We start from the raw sequence: 16055 nt of genomic DNA, 5'->3' as shown, positions 1-16055 counted from the left end.
ACAAAATAAGTTAAACTTTATCAAGGCTGATGGTAAATTGTCCCTAACAAATCCACTTTATTGCGTGCTCATTGACCTTCTCCTATCAGAACTGTTTAACAAGTCCACTTTATACATGCTTATTAATCTATCACGCTTATCAGTGGCTCATGGTTGCTTAAAGCCTATGTCTGAACTTGACCACAGAGCCAGAGCATCGTTCAATCTTGGCAACAGCTCCCGGATGACAAACTCCACTTTCTCTGCATCAAGACAGCTCATAACTTTTTAACAGTGTCTCTCTGTCCTCATACTTCTATACATTCTTAACAGTCTGTCCCTGTCCTGGTACTCCTACATCATCTGCTATAATCAAAAACCATGGACTCTCACTGCAATGTACACTACAGCTAAAAAGTTTAAAGCAACAAAACAACCTGAAGAGTCAGTCGCAGCCGAAAGATTCGGATCTTTTTAGTGAGTCGAGCCGAAAGTGCCGGTTCTCTAAAAAGAGCCGGAAATCCCATCGGCCGTTTCTTGAGTAATGAAAGTAGTAGCAGTTTAACCAATAGCTGCTCCCTGAACCTTACTTTCGTTTTCGTGTCAAAGTGAAAGTGAACTAAAAGGCACATACGCTGAGCGTGTCTGGTTTGGTGACGACTGTTTTTAAACCCATAAAGCCAACAGTTAACATTGCAGTTAAAATACATTAAATGTGAACACCTTCGGAGAAGTCTGCGTTGAAAGGTGAGTGTTCCGTGTGTAATGACAGGACTTCAGCCTTTAACCCTCGCATATTCGTCTTGTAGCCTATATGATTTGAACGTCGCTAGTTTTGCTTTTAAACACTGTTTTTTACAGACTGCAACCAATATCCTCACAGTCTTGACTTTAAATGACAATACTTACCGTAAAACTACATACACAGGTTCTTAAGCTGCTTCCTAATGTCCCCCTCCAGGCAGCCCTGGGGTTTTCTTAGTGTTAAATTGTTTCATTCTGAACTTCTTTCTGCTAAATTGTGAGTGTGAATTATGATTTATGAGGATACGTAGTTTAAAAAGTGAACATGAGATCATTAGTTCGGAGCCAATCGCGTGAGATCAAGAGCGTTTCCGTTTCTATTATCCACACTTTTCCAGCGTTGTAGCAGTTTGGAAACAAACTAGCCCAACTACCTTCTCATGGAAAGAGTAATCGCTGTATTTGGCCTCCCTAAGCACACAGAGTTAGTCTGCACAATAGCACAAGGCATGTTGCAACAGTATGCATTATTTTGAACAGTGCCGCAGAAAGAGGGGTACTACTGCCTGCACCTTTTGTTAAATAGATCTGGTCAAGTGTGCAGAGGACAAGGACGGACGATCAAGCAACCTGATACTTTAAAACAATCTCCAAAAGCTGATTCTGTTCATCTGGACAAAACGCTACGTAGAGATGAACAGAATCAGCTTTTGGAGATTTACTTTCCTGGATGATTGAGAATGCATCAAGACACTTTAAAACAATGATATTTACTTGGAATAAAATTCATTCGAATTTATATGTATATATATATAAATCCTTATTAGAAATTCAACCTGTCCTTCAGTAAGCAATGTGCAGTTTGCAGGGGTTCCCAGCCACAGAACCCAAGTGATTACTCAAAGAGAAAATTTTTAATGATTAGAGCATTACAATATTTTGCTTCTGAGGACCAAGGCTTTCTTGTATTTTTTTTTTTAATTGGTCTTGAGCAACAGATCTCCAGGCTTTGACAGTCTTTCAAAGTTTTTCTATGAATATTGGCATTTTCACTACAGGCCTTGTAGAATATTAACACTTAGATAAACCTATGTCTGGCTATATGTAATTTCATTGTAGTATTGTTACTTAGACTGAAGAACATGGGATTATTGGTTTCACCAATATATAATCTCTACCATTTTGAAGATTATTGCTTTGCAGTCTAGAGTGCAATCTTCCCACATAGTCTGTCCATGCTTTTTTCTATGCTGACTGTCGGACAGCTGACATGTGATCTTTAGCCTAAGTCCTTACCTAACAAAACATTCAAACAATTCTATGATCATATTACGATTTCAAAGTCTCCGTACGCCAGTATTTTAAATACACTGATACTGTACACAAACCTTAACACCAAGGACTCCTACTGGCCACACGGGCCAGCCAATGGATGGATGGATGGTTTAGTGTTTCATTGAACCTAAAGACTAATCTGCACACAAATTTCTAGTAATTTTTTTTTCTTCTGTCTTTCTTTTTTACTGTGTTTCTTTCTTTAAATCGGGACATGATAGTGTGTCTAATCGTGTCTTGTAGACTGTAGGGTTTGTGATTTTACCAACTAGGTGTTGGACAAGTATTTGGTTGCCTGTTTCTTCAAAGTACTTATCCGGGATCTTTTTTTTCTTCAGTCCTGGAGTTAAAACAAAAGTTCTTCTTGATATCCTGATGTCATGTCTTGTCTTTAAATATCCCAGACATGAAGAGCCAGAAACACAATGACAGCTCTCAGATGAAAGAAGCCCTCCAGCATGATAAACAGCAAAATCCTCAAAAGGAGAAAGAAAAGCATGAAAAAGAACAGCACAGCAATGATAGCACAAATCAAGACAGCTTCTTGCCATCCTCTTCAAGAATTTGCAGTGCAGAGAATGTAAAAGACGGACAAGCAGAGTGTCCTGAGTTCCTTCAACAGAAGGAACGGACTTCATCTTGCTGTCAGCTGAAGGATATGAGGCGACTTCAACATGGAGACATGAAGCTGGGTCCCCTAAGATTCGACAAGAGACACACAGTCCTCATAGATGTAAGACCAAGTTATTTATTTATTTATTAATTCCTATTAGTATTGATGTAGTTTTACAGTGCCAGAGCTGATAGGTGGGCAGGTACAAATTTGCAAAGACAAAGGCAAAGTGATACTGGAAAACTTTAACTCAGGAGGTAGAGAAGGTTATCTACAAATTGGAAGGTTGGTAGTTTGATCCCTGGCTCCTCCAGTCTGCATATCACAACAATAACCCCAAGTTGCTCTCTAATGCAGGTAAAGAATAAATATACATGAATGCCAGATAGAAAAAAGTGTTTGTGTGAGTGATGTATGTTGTATAAAGCGCTTTGAATTCTTTATAAGAACTAGTCCATTTACCATAAAGAGAACAAAGGATGCAAAGACAAAAACATAGAAATAAAGGAAAAATCACAATTGGTCACCAACTACTGCCTGCGTAACAAAACGTTAAAAAAACTGATACACAAAAATCAAATCTTGCTATGTTGTTTGTATGAGACCATGAGTGTCTCTGCATGTGTGTTAGTCATGAAACATAATTGATGAGAAACTGCAACAATGTCCTCTGGAAGTCAGAGGCAGACAGAGAAAGGCCCAGGAGACCCACTGTCCACAGCCCCTCAAGAGCAGTGAAGACCTGAGGCCAGATGTCATGATGATAACTGCATGCCCATCCCTGCATAAGGAAGAGGGAGGCTCCAGACAGAGTCCCCATGGTCAAAGAACCATGGAGAACCATTGGATGATTTATTGGAAAAGAGGTATTGGTTGTGTTCTTGAAATTATACTTTTTATCTTTCAGGTGGATACTTTCAACTCTCAACGGATATTTGTATCTCAGAAAGGGAGAGATCTATGGCACAGCGACTTTGTGAAGATGCCTTGTTCACAGGCAAGTATGGCTTCCTCATTGCAAAAGGATTCACTTATTATTCAGGAGAAATAAGTAAGTAACCAAGTAAAGTTTAGTGGCTGTCACAAACCAGAACTCAAAGTGACTAAAAGAAATAAAGACCTCAGAAAATTAAACTGCCATTAATAGCAATATTAAGTCAATTTAAGACACAAGCCTGTGATTCAAGACTATGAGCAGATGTGTTTTACAAGAAGAGTTTTACATTTGGATCCTGCTCCTCCTGCCACACAGCAAGCCCATTTAAGCCTAATCTTAAAAGTAGAGATCCAAACTGGAAGCTGGCTCCACAGAGGAGGGGCCTGAAAGATTCAAGGCTCTGCCTCCCATTCTACTTTCTGATATTTTAGGAGCCAAGTTGATCAGCTGTCTGAAAGCGATGCACTCTAATGGGGTGATACAGTACTATAAGTTCTTTAAGATAAGATGGAACCTGATTATTCAAGACCTTGCATGTTAGGAGAAGGGTTTTAAATTCAATGCTGGATTAACAGGGAAGAAGAGAAGATGAAGAGAAGCTAGTATAGGAGAAATATGCTCTCTCTTTCTAGTCCCTGTCAGTACTCTTGCTGCAGCATTTTGGAGCAACTAAGGGCTGTTCAGGGAGTTTTTGTGACATGATACTAATGAATTACAGCAGTCCAGGCCAGAAGTAATATATGTATGACGTTTTTCAGCATCACTGAAAAAGTTAATACCAACAGCATGCTCTAATCGCTGTAATAAAATATTACGGTCAGCAGTATCGAATGCAGCACTGAGGTCTAGCAGGACAGGCACAGAGATAAGTTCACTGTCAGAGGTTTTTCAAACCTGCGAGACATGTTATACAGGTTTTTAGGCATTCAAGAGCCACTGGAGGCTAAGAATTGCTTTGGGTAGGTTGCAAGAGGTGTATTATCTAGGTAGCTGGAGAAAAGCAGACTGCAAGAAGTTGGTGTTGATGTACAGTGACGTGCATGTTGTTCACACAGTAGTAATTCAAACTAATGAGCAAGCCACAGGGTACTGAAATATATGTATTAAAATAACTGTCACTAGTCGCTAGTATCCATGATCTCATTCTTTCGGTCACTACTCACAGTTTATGCCCACAAGTGAGGAGAGGGACCTAGCTCGACTGGTAAATCAACAGTTTCATTTTTAGAGACAGCTGTGTCCTCAGCAAGGTGGACAGCAGTACAACATGTATATCTCTGCGTCCTGTTAATTTAAACATATTCCATTATCTCTTATCTCATCTTAAATATCTTTCAAATGGTTCATTAAAAATGAGTTCTGTCATTCTGTCATCGGGTGATTGCAGCTATTGGGCGATCGTGGCTCAAGAGTTGGCAGTTTGCCTTGTAATCGGAACGTTGCCGGTTCAAGCCCCGGCTTGGACAGTCTTGGTCGTTGTGTCCTTGGGCAAGACAGTTCACCTGTTGCCTACTGGTGGTGGTCAGAGGGCCCGGTGGCGCCAGTATTCGGCAGCCTCGCCTCTGTCAGTGCTCCCCGGAGTGCCTGTGGCTGCAGTGTAGCTTGCCATCACCTAGGGCTGTGCGATATGACCAAAATCTCATATCCCGATATAAGAATTCTATCGTCCGATAACGATATAAATCACAAAAATATAACATTTTCTGTGAATCTCGGGCAGCTCGTCTTGTGGGAAGTGTTTCCAGCTGCGCGTCATGTAGCTGGAGTCGAGTGTTTTAACCGATGCATGAAACGATACATTTTTAGACATAAGTTGTAACAGCCACCGTTTTCTTTGTGTTATTTATTACACGGCGTGCTGCGGGAAAAGCCTGTTCTAACGTTTGAGTCTAAGGTTAATTGTTGTAGCACCTGGCAGCTCTTTTTTAATTCTCATCTGTAAATAATCTGCTGTTTCACATCATTCAGTTTATTTTGAAAAGTCTCAACAGGATTTTAAGCTTTATTGTGAAAGGTTTATGTGGAAAATAAACGAGCGGACAGGCGATGGTGTTACCGTCGTTGTTGCTAACCACAAAGCATAAAAACAGGCGCTTTTCCGTCCATAGTGTGGTTATATAAAATATAAGAGAAAGAGAGAACTTTAAGAAATTAACGTAGCAACTACAGTGACCATCAAAACAATGAAAAATATTGCCGTAAACAGTTTATTTTGCGACACCACAAAACAAATGATAGTGTAAAATGAAACGATAGATGTTTTTATATCGTCATCCGATATATATCGTTATATCGAACAGCCCTACCATCACCAGTGTGTGAATGGGTGGATGACTGGATGTGTAAAGCGCTTTGGGGTCCTTAGGGACTAGTAAAGCGCTTTACAAATGCAGACCATTTACCATTGCTGGATGTCATCACTCACAGTATAAGTTCTTGGCACTATCCCATGGATCCTGGAAAGTCTGGATTTTTAATTTTTTATTGCAGTGAATTTCTCATCTGGGGCTGACAGATCATGTGGTCCTTGTCCTCTGCTTGTTTCCTTATTTTTCTTTTTTTAAATAATCTTTTATAATCTTTTCATATCCCTTTGATTCCATTTTTTTTCTATTTACTTCATTCACAGTGCTCCACCGAATTCACTAACTGTCCCCTTCTATCCACCACTGCATTCTGCATTCATCAGCTTCTCAAAGTACTTGTTCCCATCTTCTCAATATGCTCTCTTCACTTGTGTTTTTTGCCCCATCTCCCTTCCCTTAACCCCACACGGTTGCGGCAGAAGGCTGCCCTCCCTGACCCTGGTTCTGCCAGATGTTTCTTCCTGTTAAAAGGGAATTTTTACTTTCCCAAGTGCTTGCTCACAGGGGTCATATCTTTGTTGGGTTTCTCTTTGCAATTGTAAAGTCTTTATCTTACAACATAAAGCAGAATGAGGCAACTATTGTGATGATTTAATAATAATGTATACTTCATTGATCCCTGTGGGGAAATTCCTCTCTGCATTTAACCCATTCACTCAGTGAAGCAGTGGGCAGCCACTGGGTGCCCGGGGACGGTACCTTGCTTAGGGGTACCTCAGGGTGGCCATTCAGTGGATTCAAACCCCCAACCTGCCAATCATGGGGCCACCACTCTACCTACTGAGCTATCCCTGCCCCAAATTGTGCCCCATTTGGCGCTATATAAATGAAATTGAATTGTATTTTGAAAGATAGGACTAAAAACTGAGGCATCTTAACCTCAGTGAGCAATCGGAAAACCACAAAACGTAAAACCATAACCAAAAATTGGACTAAGTCAATAACTCATACTTAAATGTTAAGTACCATTAGTTGAAAACACAAAAAGCTGGGAGCCCAGGACTATGACTCACAGTCTCCAGTTGTGTGCTAGTTTTACAAATTTTCCCCCACTGACAGAGACTAACATGAAGCACATTTTAAATGTGTTTTAATTGTATTTCATTTAGGCTTATATAAAAGTAATACAGATTTTATATGTTGTCTCAAATGGAACAGAGCACATAAATGTAATTGTCATTTCAGGTAGCACATCAGAAGTCAAGGTGGGATGTGATATCCAAAAAGCTGAAATCTCTGGCCAGTAAGAAAACAGCCAGTGTCAAAGATGTAGAGGTATGTTGGCAAGAGTGGACATTGAATCATTGTTCATTTTTACACTGATGATGTGAAATTTGTTCCCAAGGACACATGAAAAGTTAAACGGGTGCTATTCTTTGACCATGCTTAATGTGAATTTCTATGACTGTTATATAAGCATATTAGGTGGTCTTAAAACTTCTCTCATCAGGAAGCTATCATCAAGTATAACCCCAAATATAAAGATCAGTGGTCATTTGATGCCCTCCACACATTGTATCAGGTGAATGCCCACATTTGGTAATTGAATTATTAGTTTTGTGACTTGACTATTTAAATGAGCGATAATAAGCAATGAACATATTTTCTTTTCAGAATACCCATGATACAGAAAACTACTACAAGACACTGTTTCCAAAGATTGCTGCATTGGCCTTGAAGCTCCCTAGCTTTGTGAATAAGGTATCATTTCCAGTTATCTTCTACAAGTAATATTGTGTTGACTATTGAAATAAATTATCTTCTTGGAAAATCGAAGAAATACAAAACCCTCCAAAAAACTTATAACTTAAAATCAAGAGAATAGCATTTTCATATAAGCAATGAATTGCCAAAAATTGTAAAATTGAAACTTGAACAGTTGAAAATGCTCCAAGTCTCTTTGAAGTAGCCCCAAATACTGAGTCACTATCTTGAAATGTCACTAAAAGGAAAGTTCTTTAAATTAAACAGAAATCGAATATATTTCTTAGGGCGCAAACGGTGTCGGACCCTAGTTTCTTCTCAGACTACATGAATGACAATATGCTGAAAAGGAATGAAGAAATAAGCACCTGGTGTTGGTGGAAGCGGTTAAAAAGCATCTATCTATAAACATCTCTTGTTTTGTGCCTCCTGCACTTACATCTAGTCTTCAAGTTATCATCATTATTCATTGATTTTATTGACAAAAATCTTTTTGGTGTGCTGTCATTTAAACAATACAACATTAATGCTTTGCTGCATTCCTGCAAATGTACAAATTATTGGATTAAAATAAAAATGCTCCTCCTTGTTCACCTGAATTCAGTCCCTCTTTTGGAGAAAAATTCAAAGAATACATAAAATTTTAAAATGTGCAAAATCTTAACACAAAGTCATTAGGACATTACTTTCGCCTTTACATTTAAGTTCATTCATTTGAAGATCAGTAAGGTGCTCATTCAGCACATCTCCGAGAAGCAAACTAAAGTCAACTGTGATTGTCATGTGTGTGATTAGAACATGCAGGCGTGTGGTCAGTGTTTGATTTGCTTTTGGTTTGTATTCCACTGGCCCCTCAGAAATTTACAGTATCATTCAATCATATTCATCTGTTGTAGGAAGCCAAAATTGCGACTGATATTAAAATATATCTAATCGTGCGGCACTGATACATAACCTATTAAGAATGCCTTGGTGACTTTAATTAGATTGTGATCAGGATGCTTATTTAGACCTAAAGCCGACACATTTATGTTTTCAGTATCTGAAAGGTACTTATTTTTTCAACTCCAAAAATAGATATAAAAGTAGGCTGTAGTCCACTGGTTTGCGAAGTCTCTGGGTGTAAAGTCTCTTAATATAGGGACTGTGAGACAACACAGAGACTACAGACACATTTGTGCGCAGTTCTGCAAAATAACAGTTCAATTCAGTTTTATTTACATAGTGCCAAATCACAATAGCAGCCACCTCAAGGCAAAAAGGTTCCAGTAAAAATAGGAACCTTTTCATCCTATACTGTAAGTAGGTAGACTGCTGATTGTCTAAAACAACAGGGAAGAACAGCAAAGCTTACTGTGAAAAGGTTTAAAAAAGTTTACTTTTAACGCCTTTTTGTTGTATGCATGATGATCAAAATGAACATAAATATGAACAAAAGTAGACAGCATTCCTGGTTGGTGCTAGTTGTTAACGTTATAATGTTACACTAAGCTGTTATGTATATGTGGGTCTGCAGAGCACTTCATATAATTAACTCAGTACCATGACACCTTTGGACAAATTAATGCCAATTAACTTGAAACAATTATTAATTATTAGGGACATTTGTATTCTAAAACGAATAGTTTTCGATGAGAAAACTAAAATTAAGTTCTCCTGAAAATAAATAATCTGACTGACAAAATGCGTTTCCATGTTCTCAGGCTATCCCGCTTCTACGAAAGGGACAGAGTGCAGCCATCACAATGTCTCAGGTTCAGATATCCTGCCTACTTGCCAATGCTTTTTTTTGCACCTTCCCTCACCGTAACACCTCCAGTCCCAACGCAGAGTACTCTGGTTACCCCAGCATCAACTTCAACAGGTTGAAAAAAAATCCCTTCACTGTAGTCTCTCATTTTGTGTGCCTAATGTATGTTAATTGTTAATAATCATTCTCCACACAGTCTATTTGGAAACTTGTCAAGGAGGAAGATAGAAAAGTTGAGGGCCATCATGCATTATTTTAAAGAAGTTACAGATGAAAGTAAGTTGAATCCTCCCATTCTGCCCGTTTGTGAGACATCTCAGTAAGAGTCCATTGGTGTTTAGCAATGTCATTGCAGGTACCCGACCTAAAGGACTGGTGACATTTGAGAGGGAGTGCCTCAGCTACACGGACATGCCCACATGGGAAAGGTAATAACTGATAGATTGATAGATCTGCTGTGGTAAAGCAGCAGCTGTGTTACCACCTTGATTTACTACCTTGAGTTTCTCTAAATCATGTTGTTGTTCATGTGATAGCTGTAAGGCGAATCTGTCTAAACTTCATATCACCTCAGAAGGTCAGATTGAGCTTGAAGGTAAAGGCATGCTTCAGGTAAGAACTGTCCCACATGAATAATGATTTACAGTTTCATATTTTTTGTTTGGGATTTGGTTATTTGTGTGTCTATGTATGTCTATGTGCAGGTAGACTTCGCTAACAGCTTGATAGGTGGAGGTGTGCTGGGCTCTGGTCTGTTGCAGGAGGAGATCCTGTTCGTTATAAATCCAGAACTGATTGTAGCTCGCCTCTTCACAGAGAAACTTGAAGACAATGAGTGTCTGATCATTACAGGTTTGTTCATAAATGGATTAATCATCTCACAAAAATTAGGCTGATTTCATACAAAAATTGCCTGAATGATTAAAATGATTAATTAAGTTAATTTTTGAAGCCAAAATATCAAATAACAACTGGTTCCATCTTTTCTACTATAAAGATTTCTTTTTTAAATTCATAGCTATTTTAATAAGTGAATGACACACTCATATGTCAGAAAACATAAATGGTTATTTTAAAAAAATCAACTATAACATGAATTTAAGACAAAAAATAGTAAGGATGGATAAAGAAAATAAAATTAACAATTATATGTTATATTTCAATTTTGAAATTAAAATAATCATCAAAAAACAACAAAAAGAATCTAATTCAGTTAGGACCATGTTACCAAATAAATCATAGCATTGCAGCATAGCTCTGTGTTGGGAGGCAAAATGACAGATTAATCAACAATCAAAATACTGTGCAAGAGTCTCGAGCCATCCCTCATCTCTTTCTATCTTGTTCCAATTAGTCTTAGTAACAGCATTTCTCCAGGATTCGTGAACGTGTTTGAAAGTTTTTCTTTGGATATTAGATACCTTTTCTCTCATTCAGAGATGGAGAAAGTTGAGAAAGACAGGACAGGAGAGGAGGAAGAGAGGTCATATTTAAATTAAAGTTCTGCTCAGTGGTATTTGATAAACTAGAAATTTAAAGCTTACCTGTAAGTCCTCATGTTTTTAAATGAGATATTGGTTAGATACATGGAAAGGACTGATTCCTATAGCACTTTTCTACTCCTCGAGCACTCAAAGTACTTTATACAACATGCTACATTCACTCGTTCACACCAGCACACATTCATACTCTGATGGATGCTTTGGAGCATTGGGGTTAGTATCTTACCCAAGGATATTTGGCATGCAGACTGGGGGAGCCAGGGATTGAACCACAAACTTTCCAATCAGCAGATGACCTGCTCTACTTCTTCAGCTACAATCATGAGACTTCAAAGGTATAAGCATCACAGCTTGTTGTGTCAAAGTAACTGAGGATAAAACACAGAAAAACATGAAGGAAATTTTCCTGGCCTGGCTTTTTATAACTTAAAAAATATTCTGTAGAAGATCAAAAATGTTTTCTTGTCGGAGGTCAATTTTGAAAAAAAAAAACAAAAAACCCCAACAACAACAAAAACCAGCAGCACTGTACACAGCGGTAGACTGGTGCGTAATAAGCAAGTGAATAATGCAGCTGTGGTGGAAGTGAAGTGTAGTTTTGATTTTCTTCTGCTGTTTCAGTCAATTTTGGTCTAAGTGACGAAACCTGCAGCTTCAGAATGTGTGAGATGCTGATGTTGTGTCCAAAAAGTGACTGTCTGCCAATAACTTCTTTTCGGTATTTGCCAAAAACTGATTTAAAACGCTATAAATAACTTGCTGGTGTATAATATGTGAAGCATATGTCAAATGTATGCTTCATAAATGATATCAAATCATCTTGAGCCACAAACAACATTCCTGTGACAAGGTAGAAGCCGCAATCAGTTTTTGGCAGTGACTTTTATATATGTTTTACTTATCCAGTTAAAAAAAATCTCATTGACATTAAAATGTTTTTTTAAGAGTAATCTGGCCAAGAGGACAGTGGAAATTGCAACAAATATAACGATAGTTCTGTAAACATATTTTAAGTGGACAAAAAGGACCGGATTGGTTATAATGTAAGTATAATAACACAGAGTTATAAAGATAGTTGAAAACAAGTAATTTTTCAATTTTAAATATAACAACTTGTAAACCCTGTTCACTGAAGTCTGTTTACCAACATACGTAAAGATATTACACATAAAAAACACACAGAAACATTGGAAGTGCCTCCACTCGAATACAAAGATAATGCTAAGATAAATAGCTCTAGGAAATTAAAAATGGGGAAAATGAATATAGTACAGAAATTCATGATAAATCTATTCACTAAAAATGAATATGCATCAATATTTGTATTAATGTACAACTTTTGTTGTCTGTTTCTCAGGCTCACAGCAGTTCAGCTCCTATTCAGGTTTTGGAGACTCCTTTGAGTGGGCAGGTCCTTATGAAGATCAGTCTGAAAGGTCTGAGGGGGTCATTCATTATTTGCCTTTAGAACTTTTGGTTTTTTTTAGAACTTTTTATTGAGTTTTCTGATGCATTTTGATCCAATTTTTAGGGATGAATGGGCTCGGCGTAAGACAAAGATCCTGGCCATTGATGCTATGAACTTCAGACACAGCGTGGATCAGTACAGAATGAGACATATTACCCGAGAACTGAACAAGGTGAAGTTTATTATGTGTTATTTATTATGTGTATTCCATTTACACACACGTGGAAGCATATACTACACTGTTTACTACCCAATGTAGGATTGGATAATCTCAAACCATTTCAGCTGGGTTACGACTGGCAGATAGTGATGCCTTGATCCTATTTTGCAGAACTCCATCACTGACACAAGAGATCCATCACCATTACATTCTCTTGGTGGATGGACACAAAAGTCTCACGTTTGGACACACCAAACCAAAGTCCATGGTTAAATAAATAGCTAAATGTCTAAATTTTTGTCTTGGTCCGAGCAGTTCTCTTCTTATAGGCGTCCCTGATTTGTGGTAGTTCCACTATGAAAGTCTGATTCAGGCAATCTCCTACAAATTGCTAATGTGGTTTTATACTCTAATTTGCTGGGTGGTAGTTTCTAGGGGGGGGGGGAGGTAATTTTAATGAACTAATTCTCTGAAGTAAATAATTTTCAACTTCATCTTCAACCTTTCAACTAGCTGAAAGCTATTTCAACTGATTTGGCAGATCTTTTTTTTTTACACCAGATGCCCTTCCTCCTAGGTATTGAAGCACGTGTCTTGCTTTAAGTGTCTTTTATGAGCGCTTTAATGTGAATAGTGTTGTGTAGGTGACGAGAATGTCAAACAGCATCAAGAGTTTAAAGCTAGAAATAAAAACGTCGATGTTAAATGTTACCAGTGCCTATGTCCCACAGGTTGGATATTAGTTAGAAGAGCATGTGAGCAGAATTCAACTTGTGAGGAAATTTCACAACAAAGCAGAGTTGCTGCAGTGTGCATGGTGGCAAGATTGTGTGCTTAGTCCAAATCAGCTCCCCAGGCCAGGGCCGTAACAGCAATTGGGAAAAACTATGTGAATAAGTGAATAACTGTGCCTTAACAAGACTTTTGTGTTACACACAACTTTTTGTGTGTAACCATGCTGTATTGTACACAGGAAATGAGACATGAATGCAATTCTACAAAGAACTGAAAACCTAATCTCATGATTATAAAACAAAACAACAAAAAAACAAATTAAAAAAAATAAATAAATGAGTGGGTTTGTCCAAACCCTCTGACTGGGCATGTATACATACAAATTTAATTATTTAATATTTTCATACTTGTATTTTACTTTTCATCTGTGACATATTTGTATTGCTTGCTTAAAAGTTATAGTAAAGCTTATAATGCTACTTAAAAGTAAACCCATGCTTATAATGTATGACTGCAATCTAAAATGAATTAATCTCATGTATCTTTGAAGGCTTACTGTGGATTTAAAGGGTACGATGGGCATGAAAACCCAGATATCGCTACGGGAAAATGGGGCTGTGGCGCCTTTAATGGAGACCCACAACTCAAAGGTGAACTTCTTTATATTCATTAGTGCAAAGGTCTCTGAATTTAGTGTAAGGACTAAAGTGATATGCTTGATCATATATGCAGGATTACACTTTGATTTGGAGTTTCTGACATCAAAGAAAGCCAGCTGATTAAATGTATAAATGTGACCTATTTCTACAAACCAAACAAATGGTTAAGAACAAACTGAGTGCAACATTTGTTGTGGAAATTAATGGTGTATTAAATTTAAAAAAAAAAAAGTCAGCTGCTGTAGAGTTTTATTCTTACAAGAAAGAATTTAGTCCATACAGCAGTGTAATGAGGAATTCACAGAACCAGAGGAAATCTATTTATACAGGGTCTCACCACATCTTTATTACCCTGTTGTCAGACAGAAATACACTTACCATACACAGATTAAGAGGATATATTTAGCAAACAGAGTAATCATGTCTTATTGGTCGAGACAGAAAACAGGACAATTCAGTTCACTTCAGGTTAATTTATATAGCACTGAATCACAACAGTTGAAGGGTTAGGATTTAGGAAAGTCTGTCACAGTGCAACATGAAATAAATGTATGTAAGTTCTTATCTGTTCATGTGCAGCTCTGATCCAGCTGATGGCAGCAGCAAAGGCTAAGAGGGGTTTGGCTTTCTTCACCTTTGGGGATGAAAATCTGAAGCAACGCCTACAGCGCATATATGAGTTGATGTTCGCAGAAGGGATTACAGTAGGTGAGTGTTCCCAAGACATGCAGTTTTCTTTTCTCCAGTTTCTAACATCGCATTACTTTAAAGCTTGTATATTTTCCAGCTAATTTACTGAACACCTAATAATTTCTTTAAAGGGTTAGCTGGTGTCTGACTGAAAGCGGCATTTCTAAAAACCTGGGCCTTTAATATAAGGGAAATGGAGACCTTTACTTACTTCTTGAATGCCTTTAACAGCCTGGACAGTGATTTTTATTTGAAGGATTCAATTTTTTTTCGTAAAGTTCAAAGGATGATCACACTTGTGTCTGAATGCCTTGCCTTAATGCCTTCACTTTCTGCATTGACAGTAAGCACATAGTATTTTGTTACTGTCAGGTGAAGTGATTAGGACCCATACAGTTTTCGATTGTTGGTCACAGCAGCTTTCTAGCTACTTCCCACACCACACACCGCTCCTTCCTGACTCCAGAAACTAAAAGGGGTCACCTGTGCCCTCCGACCTCCCGGCACCACCCTGTGAGCTTACCGTAACAACCCCCCCCCCCTCCCATTGCAGCAGAGCCAGAGGCCACACGCCTGCCACATGTTGGCTTTACTGACCTGTTACATTTGGTTGCTAGGTAAAGAAAACCAGCTTCTTCTAATAATGCCCATGTCCCTAGAGCCCTCTGTTCTACCTCTCCCAGAACCACACCCCTATAATCAGAATGAAACTATGTTGTGTTCTTTAATTATTTAGAGCTGAATGCCAATTTTTTAAGATATAACTTTTCAGAATTTGGCTGTAAAAAGTGGTGTTTCTTTATTTTTTCTAATATACCTTTTTATTCCTTTTTGACAGGGACACTGTACAAACTTCTGCGTGACTTTAGGTCTGCCAAGCACTGTGATTCACATGTGGATCTGTTTGACTTCATCGAAAAAAACAGAAACTCCAAGAGTCATCTGTAAAGGAGTCTGTATCCACATTTGCACTAAAATCTTGGAGGGTAGTTTTTATAACAGAAGAAAATACTGAGCTACTTAATCATTTTGAGAAGACAACTATTTTGAAGTGCTTTGTTTACATGATAATTAACTATACAGTAGCAGCCAGGAACAAAATAAACATCCAAATAGCATAATTTGGGTGTGTGCTTTGAGAGTTAGCACAGTGGTCTAATCTGCTTTATGCTAAAATTTACATTTGAGGTCACTGCCATACACCAGGAGTTGTGGTCAGAAAACATTCTGAAGACATAATTCTTGAAATTTCTTGTAATTCTGCAATCTCATTAAATTACTTATATGACAATTTATTGCCAGTTTGTGTGGAATTTTATTTAATACTAGACTGAAAGAAACTTTCAGTATTTGAGATGCTGCATACATTTGTTAACAAATACACAAAATACACATGGATAGTTACCTTAATAA

The 16055-nt window shown here is 37.9% G+C and overlaps 1 protein-coding gene across 1 annotated transcript; it reads left to right on the top strand.

The window, feature by feature from the left end:
* Positions 1–586: 586 nt before the first annotated feature.
* Positions 587–16050, top strand: pargl (poly (ADP-ribose) glycohydrolase, like). Its single transcript, XM_085280662.1, has 16 exons — positions 587–726; positions 2463–2791; positions 3579–3668; positions 7160–7249; positions 7425–7496; positions 7589–7675; positions 9382–9542; positions 9625–9704; positions 9784–9856; positions 9965–10040; positions 10133–10280; positions 12288–12366; positions 12462–12570; positions 13844–13943; positions 14532–14660; positions 15481–16050. Exons 2-16 carry the CDS (start codon positions 2465–2467, stop codon positions 15588–15590), a joined length of 1731 nt encoding a protein of 576 aa, XP_085136788.1. The 5' UTR covers positions 587–726; positions 2463–2464; the 3' UTR covers positions 15591–16050.
* The last annotated feature ends 5 nt before the right edge of the window (positions 16051–16055 follow it).

The sequence above is a fragment of the Mchenga conophoros genome, linkage group LG7 (assembly GCF_057382185.1).
Source record: "Mchenga conophoros isolate Kocher_MC1m ecotype Shallow Benthic linkage group LG7, M_conophoros_male_GT1.1, whole genome shotgun sequence".
In the NCBI taxonomy this organism is placed as follows: domain Eukaryota; kingdom Metazoa; phylum Chordata; class Actinopteri; order Cichliformes; family Cichlidae; genus Mchenga; species Mchenga conophoros.
This window is presented reverse-complemented; position numbering and strand designations above follow the sequence as displayed.

What these genes read in the sequence shown, in the direction of transcription:
- pargl (XM_085280662.1), top strand. Translation starts at nt 2,465, where the DNA reads ATGAAGAGCCAGAAACACAATGACAGCTCTCAGATGAAAGAAGCCCTC. An exon ending in GACACACAGTCCTCATAGAT is followed by an intron (nt 2,792 to 3,578) that starts GTAAGACCAAGT and finishes TTTATCTTTCAG; the next exon opens with GTGGATACTTTCAACTCTCA. An exon ending in CGCAGAAGGGATTACAGTAG is followed by an intron (nt 14,661 to 15,480) that starts GTGAGTGTTCCC and finishes CCTTTTTGACAG; the next exon opens with GGACACTGTACAAACTTCTG.